The sequence below is a fragment of the Giraffa tippelskirchi genome, chromosome 8 (assembly GCF_054371585.1).
Source record: "Giraffa tippelskirchi isolate mGirTip1 chromosome 8, T2T-mGirTip1v1.2.pri, whole genome shotgun sequence".
Taxonomy (NCBI): domain Eukaryota; kingdom Metazoa; phylum Chordata; class Mammalia; order Artiodactyla; family Giraffidae; genus Giraffa; species Giraffa tippelskirchi.
In genome coordinates, this window is record NC_137282.1 from 158,023,701 (window position 1) to 158,042,009 (window position 18,309).

The window sequence follows — 18,309 nt, forward strand, 5'->3', positions numbered from 1 at the left end:
CTGGGAACCAGATTCAATGAATCAAGACTTTATAGAACGAGTTAGAACAAAGGGCAAACAACGCAACTTCTTATAAACAAGTGCAAAGGTAATTAGGACGGCCCCAAGCCCCAAACGAAATAGAAGAGCAGGAACTCCAGGCGACTTCCAGGCGTTCCCGGAGGCCCCGGCCCTCGGAGGCGGGGCGAGAGTCCGTGGGCGGGGCCTTTCCGCTCAGGCCCGCCCCGTGGGCGGGGTGTAAGCCGGAGGGGCGGTGCGGGGGCGCACGCACGCCCGCCGTTTCCTAGGAGATGGAACACACAGGACGCCGGAGCTTCACAAGGGAGCGAACTAGGTAAGCGGCCGGCGCCGGCAGGTAATCCCGAGCGGGCAGCGGGGCGGCCACCGTCCGTCCGACCCGAGCCTGTCCTGCGAGGCGGCCCGGCATGTCCCTTGGGCGCCCTGTCCTCCCGGGGCCGACCTCTGCTGAGAGAAGGGGCCTGGACACCGGTAGGGGTGGGGGACTGGAGGGAGGAGGACTCGGGGAGGGGCGGGGCTGGCCGGCGGGGACGATCCGCTCGCTCCCAGCGCGGTGGGTTTGTTCCGAAGCGCCCCTGGCCACTTTCCTGCGCCCCTAGACGGCGGGGTTCAGTCCTGGGTTGGAGGATGACAGTGGGCATCCATCAGCCTAGGAGACCCTCACCCCCGAACCTCTACCCTAGGGTCTTCCATCGTACCGACCCCCCACACCCCGGACCTCCCCCTCTCCCACCCCGGACCTCCCCCTCTCCCTTGAGTGCCTGGGCTGGAGGGGACACTCCTTTGAGGAGTGAGGGGCGGGATCGGGTCTCGGGAAGGCAGCGGAATTGAGTTCACAGCTGTTACAAAAATGAAAAAGGAGGAAAGAGGAAAGAGAAACTGGGTCCAAATTCAGTGCTCACCCGCGCATCCCAAACGGCTCCCAGGTAAAAGCGGAATCCCGGCGCAGGGTGGACCAGCGGCCCCCCGGGGCCCCCACGCCGAGCTCGCCGCTGCGGTCGGCAGGACACGCGGGTCCCCCGGGACCACCCCTTCCTGCAGGCCGGCGGGACTGCGCCCCCGGAGTCTTAAGGGCCCTGGTTTGCTCGGGGGAAAAAATCAGAAATCAGAGCGTCAGGGAACGAAAACTGCTTCCTGACTTGCAAATAAAGCGAGCACTTAGTTTAAGGACAGGATTGGAGTAGGGGGAGGGGAGGCAATAAAACTGGCTTTTTAGTGTTTGTAGTCTTCGACTCTAAACGGAAAGAAATTTGTGTAATTGTGTTTAATCTATTTAAATGATCAGGCATTTGTTCTCATTGTAATGGAGTTCTCAGAGTCAAAGGTATTGGAGTTATTTTAATCAGAAAAACAATCCCTAGAGTCGAAATAGTAATGGAGGCAAAAGTTACTTTCCAGCCTTTTGTCCTGCCTTTACCGTCCCCACCCGCCCAACCTCCATCTCCGCCGAGTGACCGAGTGACCGGAAAAGGAGAGACCCTTCGCTCCGCCCGAGGAGGCCACCTTCTGCCTAAGCAAAGCAGGCTTTGGGCAAGGTGTTTGATCTGTTTTTTGTGGGGTGTGTGTGTGTGTGTGTGTGTGTGTGTTGGTTTGGTTTTGCTTCGTTTTAAAACAGTTTGTGAATATTAGGACAGAGCACCATGCTTTCATTTTTTAAACACAAAAATCTTTCTTTTCCCATTGCAAAAGCTCCCCTTTTAATTTCTGTAAACATATGACTTGGTCAGTTTGAAAACTTTTCTGTTTTGCTTTTTAAACAACTTAATGATTTTTATGTCGTTACTTTAAAAACAAACATTAATGCCAGCCTTAGAGTAATAACATTAGGGCAGATTGTACCAAAGCAAGTTGAAGCCTTGCAGAGGTTATCTGCTCAGTGATTGGGCAGACACAGATTTTACCCTCTATTTGCCCTCTCTCTTAATCTTCTTTAATCCTTTCTAAATCCCTTATTAGCTGGTAGAAGCTGTTGAGAGTAAAGCTCAAGTTTACAGTAATTGTGCACTTAGCTAAAAATAAGACAACTAGAATGGGAGAGAAATGGTAAGAGTATTTATTTAATGTAAGTCTGTAATTGAGCCTCTCAATAAATGTTTTTTTTCCTTAAACCAGAATATGAGGTGTGTATAACTCATAAGAAAGTACTGTAGCTTGATTGTAGAAAATTCCAAGTTCCTAACAATTCTGTTAAATTAATTGAGGATCATGTTAAATTACATGTACTTGTGTTATGCCTTGTTGCATCCATATTGAAATATATACATGGAAATATTCATGTGCAAAAGAAATCATAATAATTCGCCCCTGTTTTGCAGAATTAGCTTCCAGGGGTCCACAGAGAAGACATGATGTTAGGAAAGGTTGAGGGCAGGAGGAGAAGTGGGCAACAGAGGACGAGATGGTTGGATGGCGTCACCAACTCAAAGGACATGAATCTGAACAAACTCCGGGAGATAGTGAAAGACAGGAAAGCCTGGCGTGCCGCATCCACGGGGACGCAAAGAGTCGGACACGACTGAGCGACTGAACAACACAACAGAGAAGAATATAAGTAGTTTGCAGAGAAATATCATTGAATGTGATGAACTGGGGACCCATAGGCAGTCTGTCTTTTCAATTACATATACTGCTGATTGAGTAGTAAATCCGTTTAGAGCCTTCCTATGTTAGTTACACTTATAAGAACAGTTGTTTACGTGCTGTCAATGAGTAGGTGCTGTGCTGTGCTTAGTTGCTTACTCGTGTCCGACTCTGTGCGACCCCGTGGACTATAGCCCCCCAGGCTCCTCTGTCCATGGGATTCTCTAGGCAAGAATACTGGACTGGGTTGCTGTGCCCTCCTCCAGGGGATCTTCCCAACCCAGGGATCGAACCTGCATCTCTTGAGTCTCCTACATTGGCAAGCAGGTTCTCTACCACTAGCGCCACCTGGAAAGCCCCTTGGTGAGTAGGTACATGGGAGTAATTTTAAAAACTCGTAATACATCTATGCCTGTCTACATTGGACCATTATCCTTGTTTTCAGGGGGATAAGGAGACAGCTGGAATGGTCAGCTTCTCACCCTGGACAACTGTTTATTTTGTAACTAAAATGACTCGAAAGAGCTTTCTGAAGCTTTGTTTGGGAGCATAGTATGTAAACTCCAATTGTTTTGGAGCCACACATCAGACTTTTTAAAATCCGTGTCATACCCATAATCTTCACCCCCTCAAACAAAAGAAGCTGAGAAACGGCTGTGTCCCTCATTTATTTTTCCCTAAATACAAGTATCCTATGGTATAGCACTTGAAACAAACTGTGTTTCCGGGTTTGTTTGTTTTTTTAAGACTTGGAGTGATGTTTCACCCCCCCCAACCCCGCCCTCAAAAAACCCAGCTGGGCTTCCAAGCTGGAGCAGGAAGGAATCAATGACTGAATGGTCTGTTGTGCTGTAATAGTACTGGTGGTGATGTGGTTGATGCTGTTAACAGTGGAAGAGAAAGAGGCAGTTCATTCCACTTTTGCAGGTGGCTGAGCCACTTCAAGGTGAAATTTCCATGTTTCTGGCACCTCTTACCTCTCAACTTCTCTCACAATCTGGGTAGCTCCTTCTTCACTCCTTTTTCTTTTCTCCTTTTCTAGAGGTGCCTACAATCACAGTCTACCTCTTAGACCTTCAACGTTTATCCTCACTTAGGTGTTACCATGAAAATAATCTGTTGCGTACGCAGCAGATTTGCAAAGAAAAGATGCTGCTATTTATCCTATTAAAATTTAATTCAGTAACTTGGGGGTGGGGTAAAAATAATAACTTCCTTAACGAACTCCAGTTACACTCTCTTCTCCCCCACTCACTCACTCTCCCTTCACTGTTTCTGGCCTAATTTTTCAGTGTCCTTCCAGGTAATCAGCATGAGCCAGATCTAGCCCCAGATCTAGCCCCAGATCTAGTGTGGTCCAGGCGGGGAGACTCCTGTGTACTTTTCAGGTTGTTTATAGCATCTTGCCGTGTTAGGGGGAGGAGTTAGGGATCTTTAGGAGGTGGGGGGTGGGGTGGGCAGCCTTCATTGTGGGGTAGATTCTACACAGTTTGGGAGTGAAGAGGGGTGGTTCTTTTAGCTGCATCAGTGATTGTAAAAGCTATCAAGGATGGGTTGTTTAGAAGTTGGGGACTGCTCTGAAAAACCAAACAGCTTCAGGCTAATGCAACTATTAGACTAACTCCATCACTGATTCTCTGGATGGATCCTAGGTCATTTAATGCCTCTACATTTTTATTGTACATTGTTACATTTTATTGTACATTGATATGATGAACACTGTGGCCTTTTGGACACATTTATTCTCTGTATTGTTACTTAACCAGAAAGAATCAGTAAACCTCTGGAGAGCACACTTCCTTGAAAGACCTGAAATAGAGAAGCTAGAAAAGAATGTCAAGCAATTTAGCGAATTCCCTGGTGGTTCAGTCGGGGACGGCGGAGCCTGGTGGGCTGCCGTCTATGGGGTCGCACAGAGTCGGACATGACTGAAGCGACTTAGCAGCAGCAGCAGCTGGTGGTTCAGTGGTTAGGACTTGGCACTTTTGCTGCAAGCCGTGTGGCGCAGCCAAAAAAAAAGAATGTCAAGCAGTTTAACATCTGATAATAAACTGCAAAATACTGATTTAATAAAATTCGAAGTGGTCAGAAGGAATATATTTTACAGCCCATGGTTTGTTTAATCATAGCACAGAGGATTAACACACAAATCCCCAAAGAGCTTTCAAAATTGTCTTTCCTTACCTACATAATGGAAAAATTAAGAAAACCAAATGCACATTTTAGTCAGGAACTGCGCGGGGGGGGGGGGGTGTTGGCTTTGTCTATATTAATACCCTCATGTTTAGAACCTGTGTCTGTGTATAATGTAAAGACCACTTGCAAAAGAACTTCCTTTTCAGGCAAATGGAGAAGTATTTGATGGCATTTGTTGAAACCATTTGCTGAGACATAACTGAGACAGATGAAGGAACCACTAAATAGAAATGGAATTTACTATTGAGATCTCTTTGTCAAGATCCTGGCCACAGAGTTAGTGTGGCCTCAACTACTCACGCGCCTTTGAGGGGGTTGCTGTCTGTAATGAAGTAAAATAAACGACAAATGGAAGCACACTCCCTGTTATTTAAAAGCCCCACAGGTTCTTCCAGAGCTTCCTGTGGACAAGTGTCTTCCTGTATAAAGGGAACTACCTAGTTTTAGTGCACTTCTCTGCCGTGTTCCTGCAGAAAAGCCTATTTTTGGAAGCCTTGGGTACTTTGACAATTACAATATATTCTTGTTGCTCCTACATTTCTGCATCTAATAGAGTAGGAATTTCTGTGATTTTATTTTGTGGAAGTAGTGCTACAGTGAAAGAAAAATAATCGTTGATTGAAGCATCAGATTATAAAAGGCATTTTAATTTTATTTTTTGGCCGAACCACGCGGCTTGTCGGATCTTAGTTCCCCAGCCATGGATCAAACTCAGACCCTCGACAGCAAAAGCACAGTTTCTAACCACTGGACCTCCAGGGAATCCCCCATAAAAGGCATTTTAAAACAAACTATTTCCTTCCATAGTGCCAAACGTTGTTACCTTCTGCAGCTAAGAATACAGCCTTGTAGCAGGATGATAAGAGATTTTTTAAAGCAACGTAAGAATGATAAACAGATATGAAATGAGGAATTGTTCCTTGAATGCTGAATTAAGACAGAAGAGTGGGAGGAAATTATTGAACACAGTTGTAATGAAGGAGGTACTATGGCTTTATGTGCTTCAGTTTTCTTTTTTTAAAATTGTAGTAATAAAATCAGAACCTATAGAAACCTGTACCCTTCTAATATATACACATCCACAATCCCTTTTCTGTAGTTCTGAAATCCACAAAGCTCTGAAAGATGAATTTTTGGAAATTAATTTGTGCAAATTCATTTTTAATAAAATGTGACCTGAATGATGTGAGGCCACTTACGGTCTTCATTTCTTTTACTTAGTGTACTTCTCTCACATTTTTCTGCAGGTACATTAAGATGCTCTTTGGGAGATGTTATGTACCCTACTTACTTTTTTGTGGTTGGTTTAGTCACTAAGTCGAGTCTGACTCTTGCGACCCATGGACTGTAGCCTGCCAGGCTCCTCTGTCCATGGAATTTTCCAGGCAAGAATACTGGAGTGGGTTGCCGTTTCCTTCTCCAGGGGATCTTCCTGACCCAGGGATTGAACCTGCGTCTCCTGTGTTGCAGGTCGATTCTTTACCCCGAGCCAGCAGGGAAACCCTCTATTTCTTTTCTAAAATATGCAAATACCTGGATTCCAAACACATCTGGCCCAGGAATTTCACATAAGGGATTGTGGTCCAAATTAAACGCGATGCAAAAATTGATTCTAAGAATGGATATAGTGGAGAATCTGATTTTCCACAGTGTGATGTGGACTCGTGTAGATTATATTGCTGCTGCTGTGACGTTCAAGTGTGTCTGACTCTTTTCGACCCTATGAACTGTAGCCCACCAAGCTCTTCTGTCCATGGGGATTCTCCAGGAAAGAATACTAGAGTGGGTTGCCTTGCCCTCCTCCAAGGGATCTTCCCAACCCAGGGGTTGAACCCAGGTCTCCCGCATTGCAGGCGGATTCTTTACCAGCTGAGCTATCAGGGAAGCACATAGATTCTATTATAGTCAGTTAAAAAAAAAAGGGAATCACAAACATCATTAAGTCAGTGTTTGTTGGGTTCAGTTTCATTACATGGTACCTTGTATTAATAAATGAAGCATTCTGCAGTGATTTTCATCAGTCTATCATATGTGAACGTCATTCCACATAGCACAAGTGATTTACTGACACGTGCTTAACAATTAGTATTTATATTACAGTTTTCCTAGGTTACCAGTAAATTTTTGGAGGCGATTCTTTAATGAGCATTCCTTTTATTCTTGTTGTTTTTTTTTACAGGGTGTTCATAAAAATGGAAGCACCGTTTCCTTGCCAGATTCCTTACTGCTGCATCTTATGAACCTACAGAATCTTGGGGAAGAACCTGTATTTAATGATGACAAAACCTATCACCAGTGTAGCAACAACCGTCTAAGGGTAGAAACGAATAAAAATAAAAGACGCGTTTATATTTATATTCAACAAAGAGGTCATTTCCCGTGGACAGCCTGCACTGCATCATCCTTCCGAGATGAACCGGTACACGACCATGAGACAGCTGGGGGACGGCACGTACGGGAGCGTGCTCATGGGCAAGAGCAACGAGTCCGGGGAGCTGGTGGCCATCAAAAGGTACCTGGGCGACCCTGCCACGTTCACCCGTCTTTCTGTTCCTCTCCTTTGCTTGCTTGAGAACGTATACAAGCGCAGAGAGAAGTCTGGTCCAGACCGCACGCTTGTTAGGCCATCGTGGAATGCCATTCTGGAGACAGCACTGCAGAAAAGGAGTTCTGCTGGTCCCCACATTTATTAGTTTAAGTTTCTGGTTTGTCCAGCAAAAAATATAAGGGCTCTCGGCTTTTTGAAAAAAATTTGTTTATTTTTAATTGGAGGGTAATTGCTTTACGAGGTTGTGTTGGTTTCTGCCATACATCAGCATGACTCAGCCATCAGTATGCATATGGTCCCTCCGTCTTGCGCCTCCCTCCCACCCACTCCGCCATCCCACCCTCTAGGTTGCCCCAGAGCACCAGGTTGAGCTCCCTGTGTCATGCAGCAGCTTCCCATTGGTTATCTGTTTAGGGCTCTGCTTTTTATGCATGATAAATCTGAACTGAGACTGAAGGTAATGCTTAGAATTCTCTTTTAGCACTTAAAAGTGGAGTACAGAATAGAGCTTATTATTTCTTTAAAACAACAGACCTCAAAATCAGATGGTATTCATAATATCAAATTGAGTTCTGAATGGCATATGGTATTTCCCCAAGCTTACCAATGAAACAGAGGAGTTATTAACTTAATTGTTTCTTTAATCTACTGTATTTGATATCTGTCATATGTAAAAAAAAAAATTACCCCAAAGTTTAATGATTTAAGACAAGAACAAACATTTATTAACTCATGGTTTCTGTGGGTCAGGAATGTAGGAGCAGCTCAGCTGTGGTTCCAGCTCCAGGTCTCTCTGCGGTGATGGCAGAGGTTGGCCAAGGTCACAGTCATCTGCAGGCTGGACCGGGGCTGGAGTACGCACTTGCAAGCTGGTTCACCGTGTCAGTTGGGTGGGGCTGCTCTAACCAAGTACCTCAGACTGGGTGGTTTAAGCAACGTATTTATTTCCCCACAGTCTGGAGGCTGGAAGTGTGCAATTGAGCTGTTGGCAGGGCTGGTTTCCCCTGAGACCCCTCTTCTCAGCTTGCAGACAGTTCTCTTCTCTCTGTGTGTTCACGTGGTCTTCCGTCTGTGTATGTCTGGGTCCTAATCTCCTCGTATAAGGACACCAGTAATATCGGATTAGGACCCACCCCAAAGGCCTCATTTAACCTTAATTACCTCTGTAAGGTCTATCTTCAAATGCAATCATTCTCCGAGGTACTGGGAGGTTAGGACTTCAAGATATGGATTTGGGGGGACACAGGGTGGCTCAGACTGGACTTCTGTATATGCCAGTTTAACCACAGACTGGTTGGCTTAAATGGTAGGGATTTGTTGAGACAGTTGGGAGGTTACAAGTCTAAAATCAGGGTGTCAGCTGGGTTGGTTCCTGCTGAGGGCTGCGGGGAAGGGATCTCCCCTAGGCCTTTTTCCTTGGCTTATTGATGGCATTTTCTCTCTGTGCATCTCCCACATCAGCTTCCCTTGATGCATATTTCCATGTCCAAATTTCCTTTTTTATATATAAAGACAAAGAGAGGCCTCAATTTCTCTCTATATGGGGCTCTACAGATCGTCACTTGAGTGTCCTCATGACATGGAAGCTGGCTTCCACCACGACAAGTCTTGGAGACTAATTACCACTTCAATCAAAGGATGATCATCCAAAATTTAAATGCTTTAACAAACATTTATCAAATGTTAAAAACTTTACACTATCATGATCTAAAATATTACATACACGAGGAAATACTTTAATAAAGTATTGTCAAATAGCCATTAGTATCAAGTAAGTAAATGTATAATGTACAATGAATGGGCTTCCCAGGTACCACTAGTGGTAAAGAAATGTTCTGCCATTGCAGGAGACTTAAGAGATGTGGGTTTGATCCCTGGGTTGGGAAGATTCCCCTGGAGGAGGGCGTGGCAACCCACTCCAGTATTCTTGCCTGGAGAATCCCATGGACAGAGGAGCCTCGTGGGCTACAGTCCATGGGGTCGCAAAGGGTTGGACATGACTGAAGTGACTTAGCATGCTTACATAACTGAAATGAAAAACAGGAGTAAAAAGAAATTTCCCTGACCTGAAAGGTGAAATATTACAGGTACTTCCCGTAAAGTTGGTTTTAAGGCCAGTATGCCTGTTGTATCCCCTACTGATCAAGATTGTACTGGAGACCCTAACTGGTGCAAAAAGAGAAAAAATAATAAATGAAGTGTATTAGCCAAAATGAAATGAAATCATTCTTAGTTATAGGTTAAGTGATTATGTAAATTCACCCAAATACTTCATTACACACAAATAAATTTATATGTAAAAATATCTTTAAAAGGACTGGAAAGATTTGCAATAAAATCCATGAATGCTTGGCTTCTAGGGAGAGCAGGATAAGAAAATGAGAATGAGGGTTGGGTCTCCTGGTATCATCTTAGAAGACTTCCCACAGAAAATGAGATCTCGAGAACGAGAAAAAATCATCAAGAGGAGAGGGAAGCATAGCCAAGCTGTAAGAATAATAGGTATGAAGGCCTGGAAGCGGGAGAGATTTTCCTTTGGGAAATTTTATTGTAGGTCACTGCTAAGAAGCCTTGTAGTATCTGCTGCCCTTTCAGAAAAAAAAAAGAAAAAAAAAGCTATAACATGGTCCTTCTAGGGGCTGGTGATAGGACCCTCTCACCTCATTAAATTAACAAATATTTATTAAGTTCTGTGTCCTTTAAAGACCTGAGAGGCAGTTCCATTCCAGAGGGTCTCCTGTTTGTGGGACGGTTGCTCAGGAGCCCCACGCGTGGGTTTCAAAATCCATCAAGCCACCGTCTAGTGAATATCTATTGAGACTGCAACTGTGTCTCAAAAAGCGATCAGGCAGGTGGAGGGGTCCTCAAAGAGCTTGCTGCTGTGCTTGAGAGGGGACAAGGTCTAAACGTAATAATTACACTATACAGTATGTAAGAAGGTGGTCAGTGCTACGGGAGAGAAAGCAGAACAGGAAAGGTGACCTCAGAGCCCTGAAAGCCAGCCTCTGGCATCCAAGGAATAAGGATCAGCCTGAGGTGAAAGTTCCCTTCATTCTTCTAACCAGCCAAGCTCTTTCTAGCCCTCTCTCTCTGGCTGGCACCTTCTGTCTTGCAGGTCTCATCTGAAACACTGCCTCATCACAAAGGCCTGAGGCCGGGCCAGTTTATCTCATGATCCTCAAAGCTGATCTGTATGTCTGTTTCGTGTTAACTAAAGTTGATTTCCTGTGAGATGCGAAGCACTATGGTAACTAACCATCCCTGACTTCATCATCCGAGCACGTAGCAGATGTTGGATGAATAAATAAATGGAAGAGAAGATGGCAGGGAGTCTAAAAGGAATTCTAAGAAATTGGTTTAACTTCTTACAGTTAAATTAATTTCTTTAAATTGGTCTAAGAAATTGGGATAATTGTTTTGTGAAGAAACTTCTATATTTGTTGCATATAGATACCTGTATCACTTTAAGGTAGTATTGATAAGAAGTAGTAACTGTTGAGGAGAAAGTAGCATGTTAGTAAATGTGGATTGCAGCTAGTACAGATTTTTAAGAAGAATAAACATTTCAGTTTGTACAAAATTTTGAAAAAGAACCTGAATATGTTAACTAGTTTCTAAAAGTTGTATTAAAAATTCTACAATTATTTTTTAAGAATCATAGAGATTATATGTACATTTTTGGATGGATTTGATCACTTGATGAAAGTACTTTTATACTATATTTGAATTGACTTGTATTTTATTTCAAATTGAGCATTGTGTTGGACTTACTTTTCATCATTTCAGCAAGACATTTATGGCTATAGTACTGAAACGAATCTTTTGGTAATTCAGTAAGCCCTCAATTTTTTTCAAGCTCCTTCATAAATTTCTAGCACCTGAATATGTATAAGTGAAATTCTGATTCACTAAGGGTATTTTAGAAATAATAGCAGTTATGCCCTTCTTATCTCATTGTAGCCAACCACAGATACTGGTGGGGTTTCCCTGGTGGCTCAGATGGTAAAGTGTCTGCCTACAATGCGGGAGACGCAGGTTTGATCCCTGGGTTGGGAAGATCCCCTGGAGAAGGAAATGGCAACCCACTCCAATACCCTTGCCTGGAAAATGCCATGGACAGAGGACCCTGGTAGGCTACAGTTCATGGGGTCGCAAAGAATCGGACACGACTGAGCGACTTCACTTTCACTTTCACAGATACTGGTAAAAATAGGAACATCTAGTATTGACTGAGTGCTGACCTAAGCCGTTTACAGTAAGCGTCTCTTATGCAGCAGTTTCTACTCTATAGCTAAGGAATTAGCGGCACAGAGGGTCATTAGGTAATGTGTCCAAGACATGACATAGTCATGAACCTGCACCGAATGGCCTTGAGATGCACAGAATGGAGATGATCTGCTTTTAAGGAGGAGGAAAGACAGATACACAGCTTGCCTGAAGCAAACTAATAACAGAGTGAGGAAGCCAGCGGTGTAATTTGTGTCTTCACATCCTCGGGCCCCATGCACTAAACTTTCTTTTTTTAATTTCAGAATGAAGAGAAAGTTCTATTCTTGGGATGAATGTATGAACTTGAGAGAAGTTAAGGTAAAACCCCAGAGATGAAAAGAACCTGAGAAGACCTCAGTTCTACCTCCCACGTCTCTCGTTTCCGAGGATGGTAGCTAAGGAGACTGTTTTGTTCTCTGAGGGAAGCAGACCAAAGATAATTCTATTTCTTATGTTTTTCTTTATCTCCCTAAACTAATTTCTCATCAGAATGTTAGTGGAGAACAGAAAATAACTGTTTGAGTGTACATTTGAAAGTACACTCACTTTTTTAATGCCAGTGATCTCCATTTATTATTTATTTTTTCTAAACTTTTTCTTTTGTATTAGGGTATAGCCAATTAACAAACAATGTTGTGATAGTTTCAGGTGGACAGCAAAGGGACTCAGCCATATATATATGTGTGTATTCTCCCCCAAAGCTTCCCTCCCATCCAGGCTGCCACATAACATTGAGCAGAGTTCCCCGTGCCATACAGGAGGTCCTTGCTGGTTATCTATTTTAAATATAGCTGTGCAAGTACACTCTCACTTTTAAAAGAGCATTTTAATTCATACTATCCAAGGAAAGACAGTTTTTAAAATTACCACATACCGTTTCTTTATATTGTATGTGTACAATGTGGGTACATTTTCAGAAACTTTTGCATGGAATTTCACACAGTTAAGTCAGAAGAAAAGGTTAAACTATTTAATGACCAAGAAAAAAAAAGTGACAGACTGAAAGCCTCGATGGCTATTGTTGACCTGGTTTATTTCTGCACTTATATTCATTGCTTAAACAATTACTGCTTTACGGTTTTATTTATTTCTTTATTTTTGGCCGTGCTGGGTCTTGGTTGCTGTGCGGGCTATCTCTGGTTGCGGCGAGCGAGGACCCCTCACTAGCTGCTGGTGCGCGGGCTTCTCATCGCGGTGGCTTCCCTCCTTGCGGAGCACAGGCTCCAGGGTGCTTGGGCTCCGCTAGTTCCAGCTCCCAGGCTCCAGAGCGCAGGCGCAGTAGTGGTGCTGCCCCGGCTTAGTTGCTGCTTGGCACGTGGGCTCTTCCCAGACCAGGGATCGAACTTACGTCTCCTGCCTTCCCAGGCAGATTCTTTACCCCTGAGCCACCAGGGAAGCCCTTTCTGCTTACTTTAAATAGGTGTACTAAGATGTTTTTAAGATGTGTAAAATATTATAAGTATTAAAACATAATTCACTAATGAATTCAGAAGAAATGGGAAATTAAGTAAGGTAGTTATCATACCTAGCATTGAGATTTTGCCAAATTTGGTACTTTTACCTTAAGAATTTTTAATATTTACTTGCTCTGTTGCAGTCTCTGAAGAAACTTAATCATGCCAATGTGATCAAACTGAAAGAAGTTATCAGAGAAAATGACCATCTTTATTTTATATTTGAATATATGAAAGAAAACCTCTATCAATTAATGAAAGACAGGTATGTCTTTATGAAAATTAAGTTTTCCCTTACTATCTCCTCCATCAGTCCCTTAGGAGCCCTTCAATATATCACACTTTGCAATATACAGGTCCAAGTGATAGCTTTAAATTAGCTGTTATCTTTATCAAAGGATAATTCTAATTGGAGAAGAACCATCATTTTTCGGTTGTAATCTCTTAGAAGTCAAGATAAATATTTCATGTAAACACGCTATCTGTAGTTTTTGAAACAAATCTATCGTTCAATACTCAGTAATAAAGCTGGCCTTGGGCAAAACTGAGAAAAGCATCTACCTTGCTCTCCCATGTGTCTTGTGAAGGTTAATTAAGGAATGGAGGAAAGAATGAAGTTGCTTTTAAGAAAGGACCTAATAAACTGGGTCATTAGAATGCTTAAGTGAATGACAGCAACGTGTTACCAACACCAGGAAAATTCTCCTTTTAAACATATGAACAGAATCTCTAAACAAGGGCACTTTCAGTCATGTGCCATGAGCGTGGATAGAATAACATTTTTGTGGTAGCTACTGATCACATCTGGAGATTAATGTCCATTTTGCCTGTCTGTAAAGCCAGAGGTGTTCAGCAAAAGATCCTAAAATATGAGATGAATTTCCTGGTGAATTGATGCTGATTTCTCTCTCTGTATTTCTTACACACACACACACACACACACACACACACACTTTCTCTCTCAAGTTCTAAGGCTGATGAGTGAATTTTTCTTTAATCATATTTTTCCTTCTTTCAAAAATACTGAGTATATGTTATGTTCCAGGCTGATAGCATTATGACATTAATAGCAGTTTAAAGTAAATAAAATCTCTACCTCTTAAATCAGGATTTATTTTTCTCAAGTTCTTTCTAGCCCCTGTATGCAGGCATGTGTGCTTTTTATGTAGTTGTAATTTTAGTGCCGATACATTTCATATTTGATTTATCCACTTACAGGTTTTCTTTTAATGCTGATACATAATATTCATAGTGACCACAGTTAGTATATTCTGTTAAACGACTATACAAAGCTTCACTTATCTCTTTGAACTATTTAAAATAAGTAACTATCAATGGGAGAAAAGGTTGGTAATTATAATGGATAATACTGATGTAATTATTTTGTGGCCATTAGAAGTGATAACTATGAAGATTATGAAAGTGCTTACAAGTGGGTAAGATACAGAAACCAAAATTATATTTATGTAACACTGACATCTTATATAAGAATTATACACGTGGATTATGACTACATTAGAATACTGAAAAATGAAAATAGTTTCTTCATCAGGTGGTGTGATTATGGGTAATATTTTTGGCTTTGAATAATTTTGAAGAAAAAATTAAATACATATAAATATAAAAAATATTATATATTCATCTGATTTTTAAAAAATATATAAACCTGTTGGAAGTAGTTAATACAATTGCAAATGAACACTAAAAAAGAGTCAACTTTGGAATTTCATGGTTCAATTCTGGATTTCTAAATTAAATGGAAATAAAAGTGATCCTGTTTAGAATATTATTCAATGTCAAAAGTATAACTTATTTCCAAGTCTCCTATAAATATGTTGTCGTACTTTCATAATTTAAAAAATAAGAAAGAAGAAGAAAAAAGTATAAATTAAACTACTAACAATTGTACATGGTAAAAGTGCTGTTTGAGGTTAAGTGCTATTGTTACACTGTTTTTGGTAGCTCAACTTCCTGAAATATTGTTTTTGAGGATTAATTTACAAGCCTTTCTTATTCAAGTAGCCTTCTTTTACATTTCAGTTGAAGACCCATGCACAAAACATTGGCTGTGATTCTATAACTCTACCTTTAGTATATACCATTCTTTTTACAAACTGAATTACATTACTGTTTATTTGTTCACTTCTTCACAGAAACAAGTTGTTCCCTGAGTCTGTCATCAGAAATATTATGTATCAGATATTGCAGGGGCTGGCATTTATCCATAAACATGGTAAGTTTTATATCCCTACATCTTTAGATTATTGTCAGTCATGGATAGGAATTATATGTAAGGTATTATTAAATAAATAATATTATGTTAGATAACTACAACTTTGGAGTATGTGCCTACTAGCTGACATATTTAAAAACTTTAGAATTTCTACAATTATAAATAAGATAGAATTTCTGTAATCTATAATTATCTTCCTCTATATCAGAATTTTTTAACAGTTTGGTGAGCAGCGTTTAGTCTCAGTCACCATAAACCCACCCTGCTACCTTATTCCACCTAATTTTACTATGGAAATGAAAAAAAAGGAAGGCTCCTCTTTTGGAAAAGGTTGAAATGCTTTGATCTAGCATGACCAATTACTAACATTTAAATAGTTTAAAGCCACCCAAGCCATAGTATTTTCTAGTTTTCCTTAGTATTCACACATAGTTATCTCTATACTTGAAGAAATTAAATCAAGTGCTTGTTCTTATTTTTATTAATTTCTTATCTATGTTAATCTTAATTGATATTGTTTTTTGCATCTCTATCAAACCAAAATAATTTAGCCTGAAAAGTTAATATGATTATTGTGAAAAATTTTAATGTTTAGAGTTACTAGATGTTTAGATATTAAATTAGAAAAGTTTATGCTGCTATTGCTGCATTTTGAGCACAGGCCTTCAAAAATCACCATCATCAGTCTCCTTTCATGTTCCATCTGATATTTTCTTTTCTCTTTTAACTGCTACAGGAAATAAATAGAATTTTCTAAAACTGCCATGCAGAAATAAATAGAATTTTCTAAAACTGCCATGTGGAATTCCATATAAACCTTCTAAAAATATTCTTGAATCCCCAGTCTTATGTAAGCTATTAAGGTCTTTCAAAATCTAAAACCCATGATAATTTACTACAATTGATTGGTAAAAGTCAGTCATTTGTTAATTAAAATTAAAGATATATGCTATTTTAATTGTTCGTAATGGATTCCTTATCTTCAACCCATTTTAAAACTCTGGTCAGCATGGTAACTCTTGATTTTTGCATGCATTAATTTATGCTAATAGAAGCAAGTGTGGTGTGAAAAATCAAAAGCCTCATGAATTCGATTGTTTTGTAAAGAGCTTTGTGTATTACTGTTATTTTTTAGCCTAGTAATAAAATTGGTTTAGATTTCTTGGATATATAACAACTATCAGCAACTTCAGAGCATAAGGGATTGAAAGAAGAAACTAGCTTGGGATTTAAAAATTATTGCTAAAAGTAAAGGGTAATCTAGAGTTCACTTTTTAAGTGTCTGCATAGTGATTTGGGAAACCAGACTCAAGAACAATAGACATTTTTACAAAAGCTAATTTATTTAAACATCTCAGATGTAATCCTTTGAGAAAACAGACACTTTTAAAGTAGTAGCTGTCAAAAAATTGAACTAATACTTTAGTTAAAATAGGACCAAGTTACCAATATATTTATACTAGTTAAGGTGAGGAAGACCTCAACTCTGGTTTAATTCTCTAAGATTTTATAGATTAATGGCACGTGCTTCCACTCCTGTCTTCATCATGAAAGTACGACGTGTTTCTCTTGGAAGTGAATGAAATGGATCTGGATAGCTAGCTGGAGTAAGGAGTACCAGGTGCACGGAGTCCATCTGTCGATGTCACACACAGCCCAGACTGGCTCTGAAGGGATTAGAACAGTTCAGGCTTAGAAAAGTCTTCCGAGCTCAAACCCTCTTGGAATGATAATGATCACCTACAACCGACGAGCAGGCCGTTCTTCATTCTCCACCCGGAAGGGTCATTAGGATACAGGCCATCTGTGTACAGCCAGTGTGCTCTCCATACCCCTTAGACATGTGCATGATCACAGGGCCTCCTTAGGGCTGCTGTGCAGATTCACAGTGATAATTGTAATGTCCTTGTGCAGTACCTAACCCAGTGCCTGAACGCACCAGATCCACAAACAGAAATACACATGGAGGGACTTCCCCGGTGCTCCAGTGGCTAAGACTCCGCTCCTAATTCGGGGGGCCTGAGTTCAGTCCCTGGTCAGGGAACTAGATCCCACATGCCTCCATTGAAGAGTCCACGTGCTGCAGTGAAGATCAGAGATCCTGTGTGCCACAGCTAAGACCCAGCGCAGCCAAATAAATAAACATTAAAAAAAAAAAGGAAATACATGTGCATATTTATTTTTTACCCAGCATATATACTTTATGAATTTCCTTACCAAATTATTCTGAAAGCAAGGTCCCCACCTCCCATCATTTTATAGACAATAAATAAGGTTTATTTTTTCCCCTATGTTCACAGTCCTAATTAGAACAGAGAGGTTCAGCTACATCTTGTTATTATATCAAATATGTCTAGATATGATGATTTATTGTTTTCCCTCTCTATATTATCAAGGTTTTTTCCATAGGGACATGAAACCAGAAAACTTGCTTTGTATGGGCCCAGAACTTGTGAAAATTGCTGACTTTGGACTTGCAAGAGAACTAAGGTCACAGCCACCGTATACGGACTACGTATCCACCAGATGGTGAGTAGCTTATGCAACTGTCCAGAGATGTGTGTCCCTGGTGAAGTTTTCCTACAGTAGATTGTTCTGTGTCTTTCTGGAGGTTCCATCTCAAGTACTTAAAATACAGAACTGAATTTTTTTTTTATATTCCTTGGAGAGAAAGGAAGATTGGCTCATGACTCCTCTGATTAATAAAAAGAGAAGGAAAAAGGATTTCACACATCCATTTTCTCATTCAACAAATATTTTCTGAACACCGACTGCTGGATGGATACTATTTTAGGCACTGGAAACACAGAAGTGAGGGCTTCCCAGGTGGCTCAGTGGTAAAGAATCCACCTGCCAATGAGACGCAGGTTCAATCCCTGGGTCGGGAAGATTCCCTTGGAGAAGGGAATGGCAACCCACTGCAGTATCCTTGCCTGGAGAATCCCATGGACAGAGGAGCCTGGCAGGCATAGTCCATGGGGTCGCAAAGAGTCAGACACGACTTAGTGACT

At 41.2% G+C, this 18,309-nt stretch overlaps 1 protein-coding gene across 20 annotated transcripts in view; it reads left to right on the top strand.

The window, feature by feature from the left end:
* Positions 1-292: 292 nt before the first annotated feature.
* Positions 293-18,309, top strand: part of MAK (male germ cell associated kinase) — a 44,714-nt gene continuing 26,697 nt past the window's right edge. For 5 of the 20 annotated variants that reach the window (XR_014063336.1, XM_081523839.1, XM_081523840.1 and 2 more), the window contains exons 1-6: positions 293-334; positions 6,974-7,306; positions 11,875-11,929; positions 13,209-13,330; positions 15,219-15,298; positions 17,695-17,827. Coding sequence is in view for 16 of the 20 variants with exons in the window: in XM_081523839.1 (XP_081379965.1) it covers positions 7,206-7,306; positions 11,875-11,929; positions 13,209-13,330; positions 15,219-15,298; positions 17,695-17,827 (491 nt within the window). In the remaining 4 variants the exon portion in view is untranslated. Of the gene's footprint in view, positions 490-6,973; positions 7,307-9,702; positions 9,845-11,874; positions 11,930-13,208; positions 13,331-15,218; positions 15,299-17,694; positions 17,828-18,309 lie in introns of all 20 variants that reach the window. The other 15 variants (XR_014063334.1, XM_081523835.1, XM_081523836.1 and 12 more) reach the window with 6 other exon arrangements.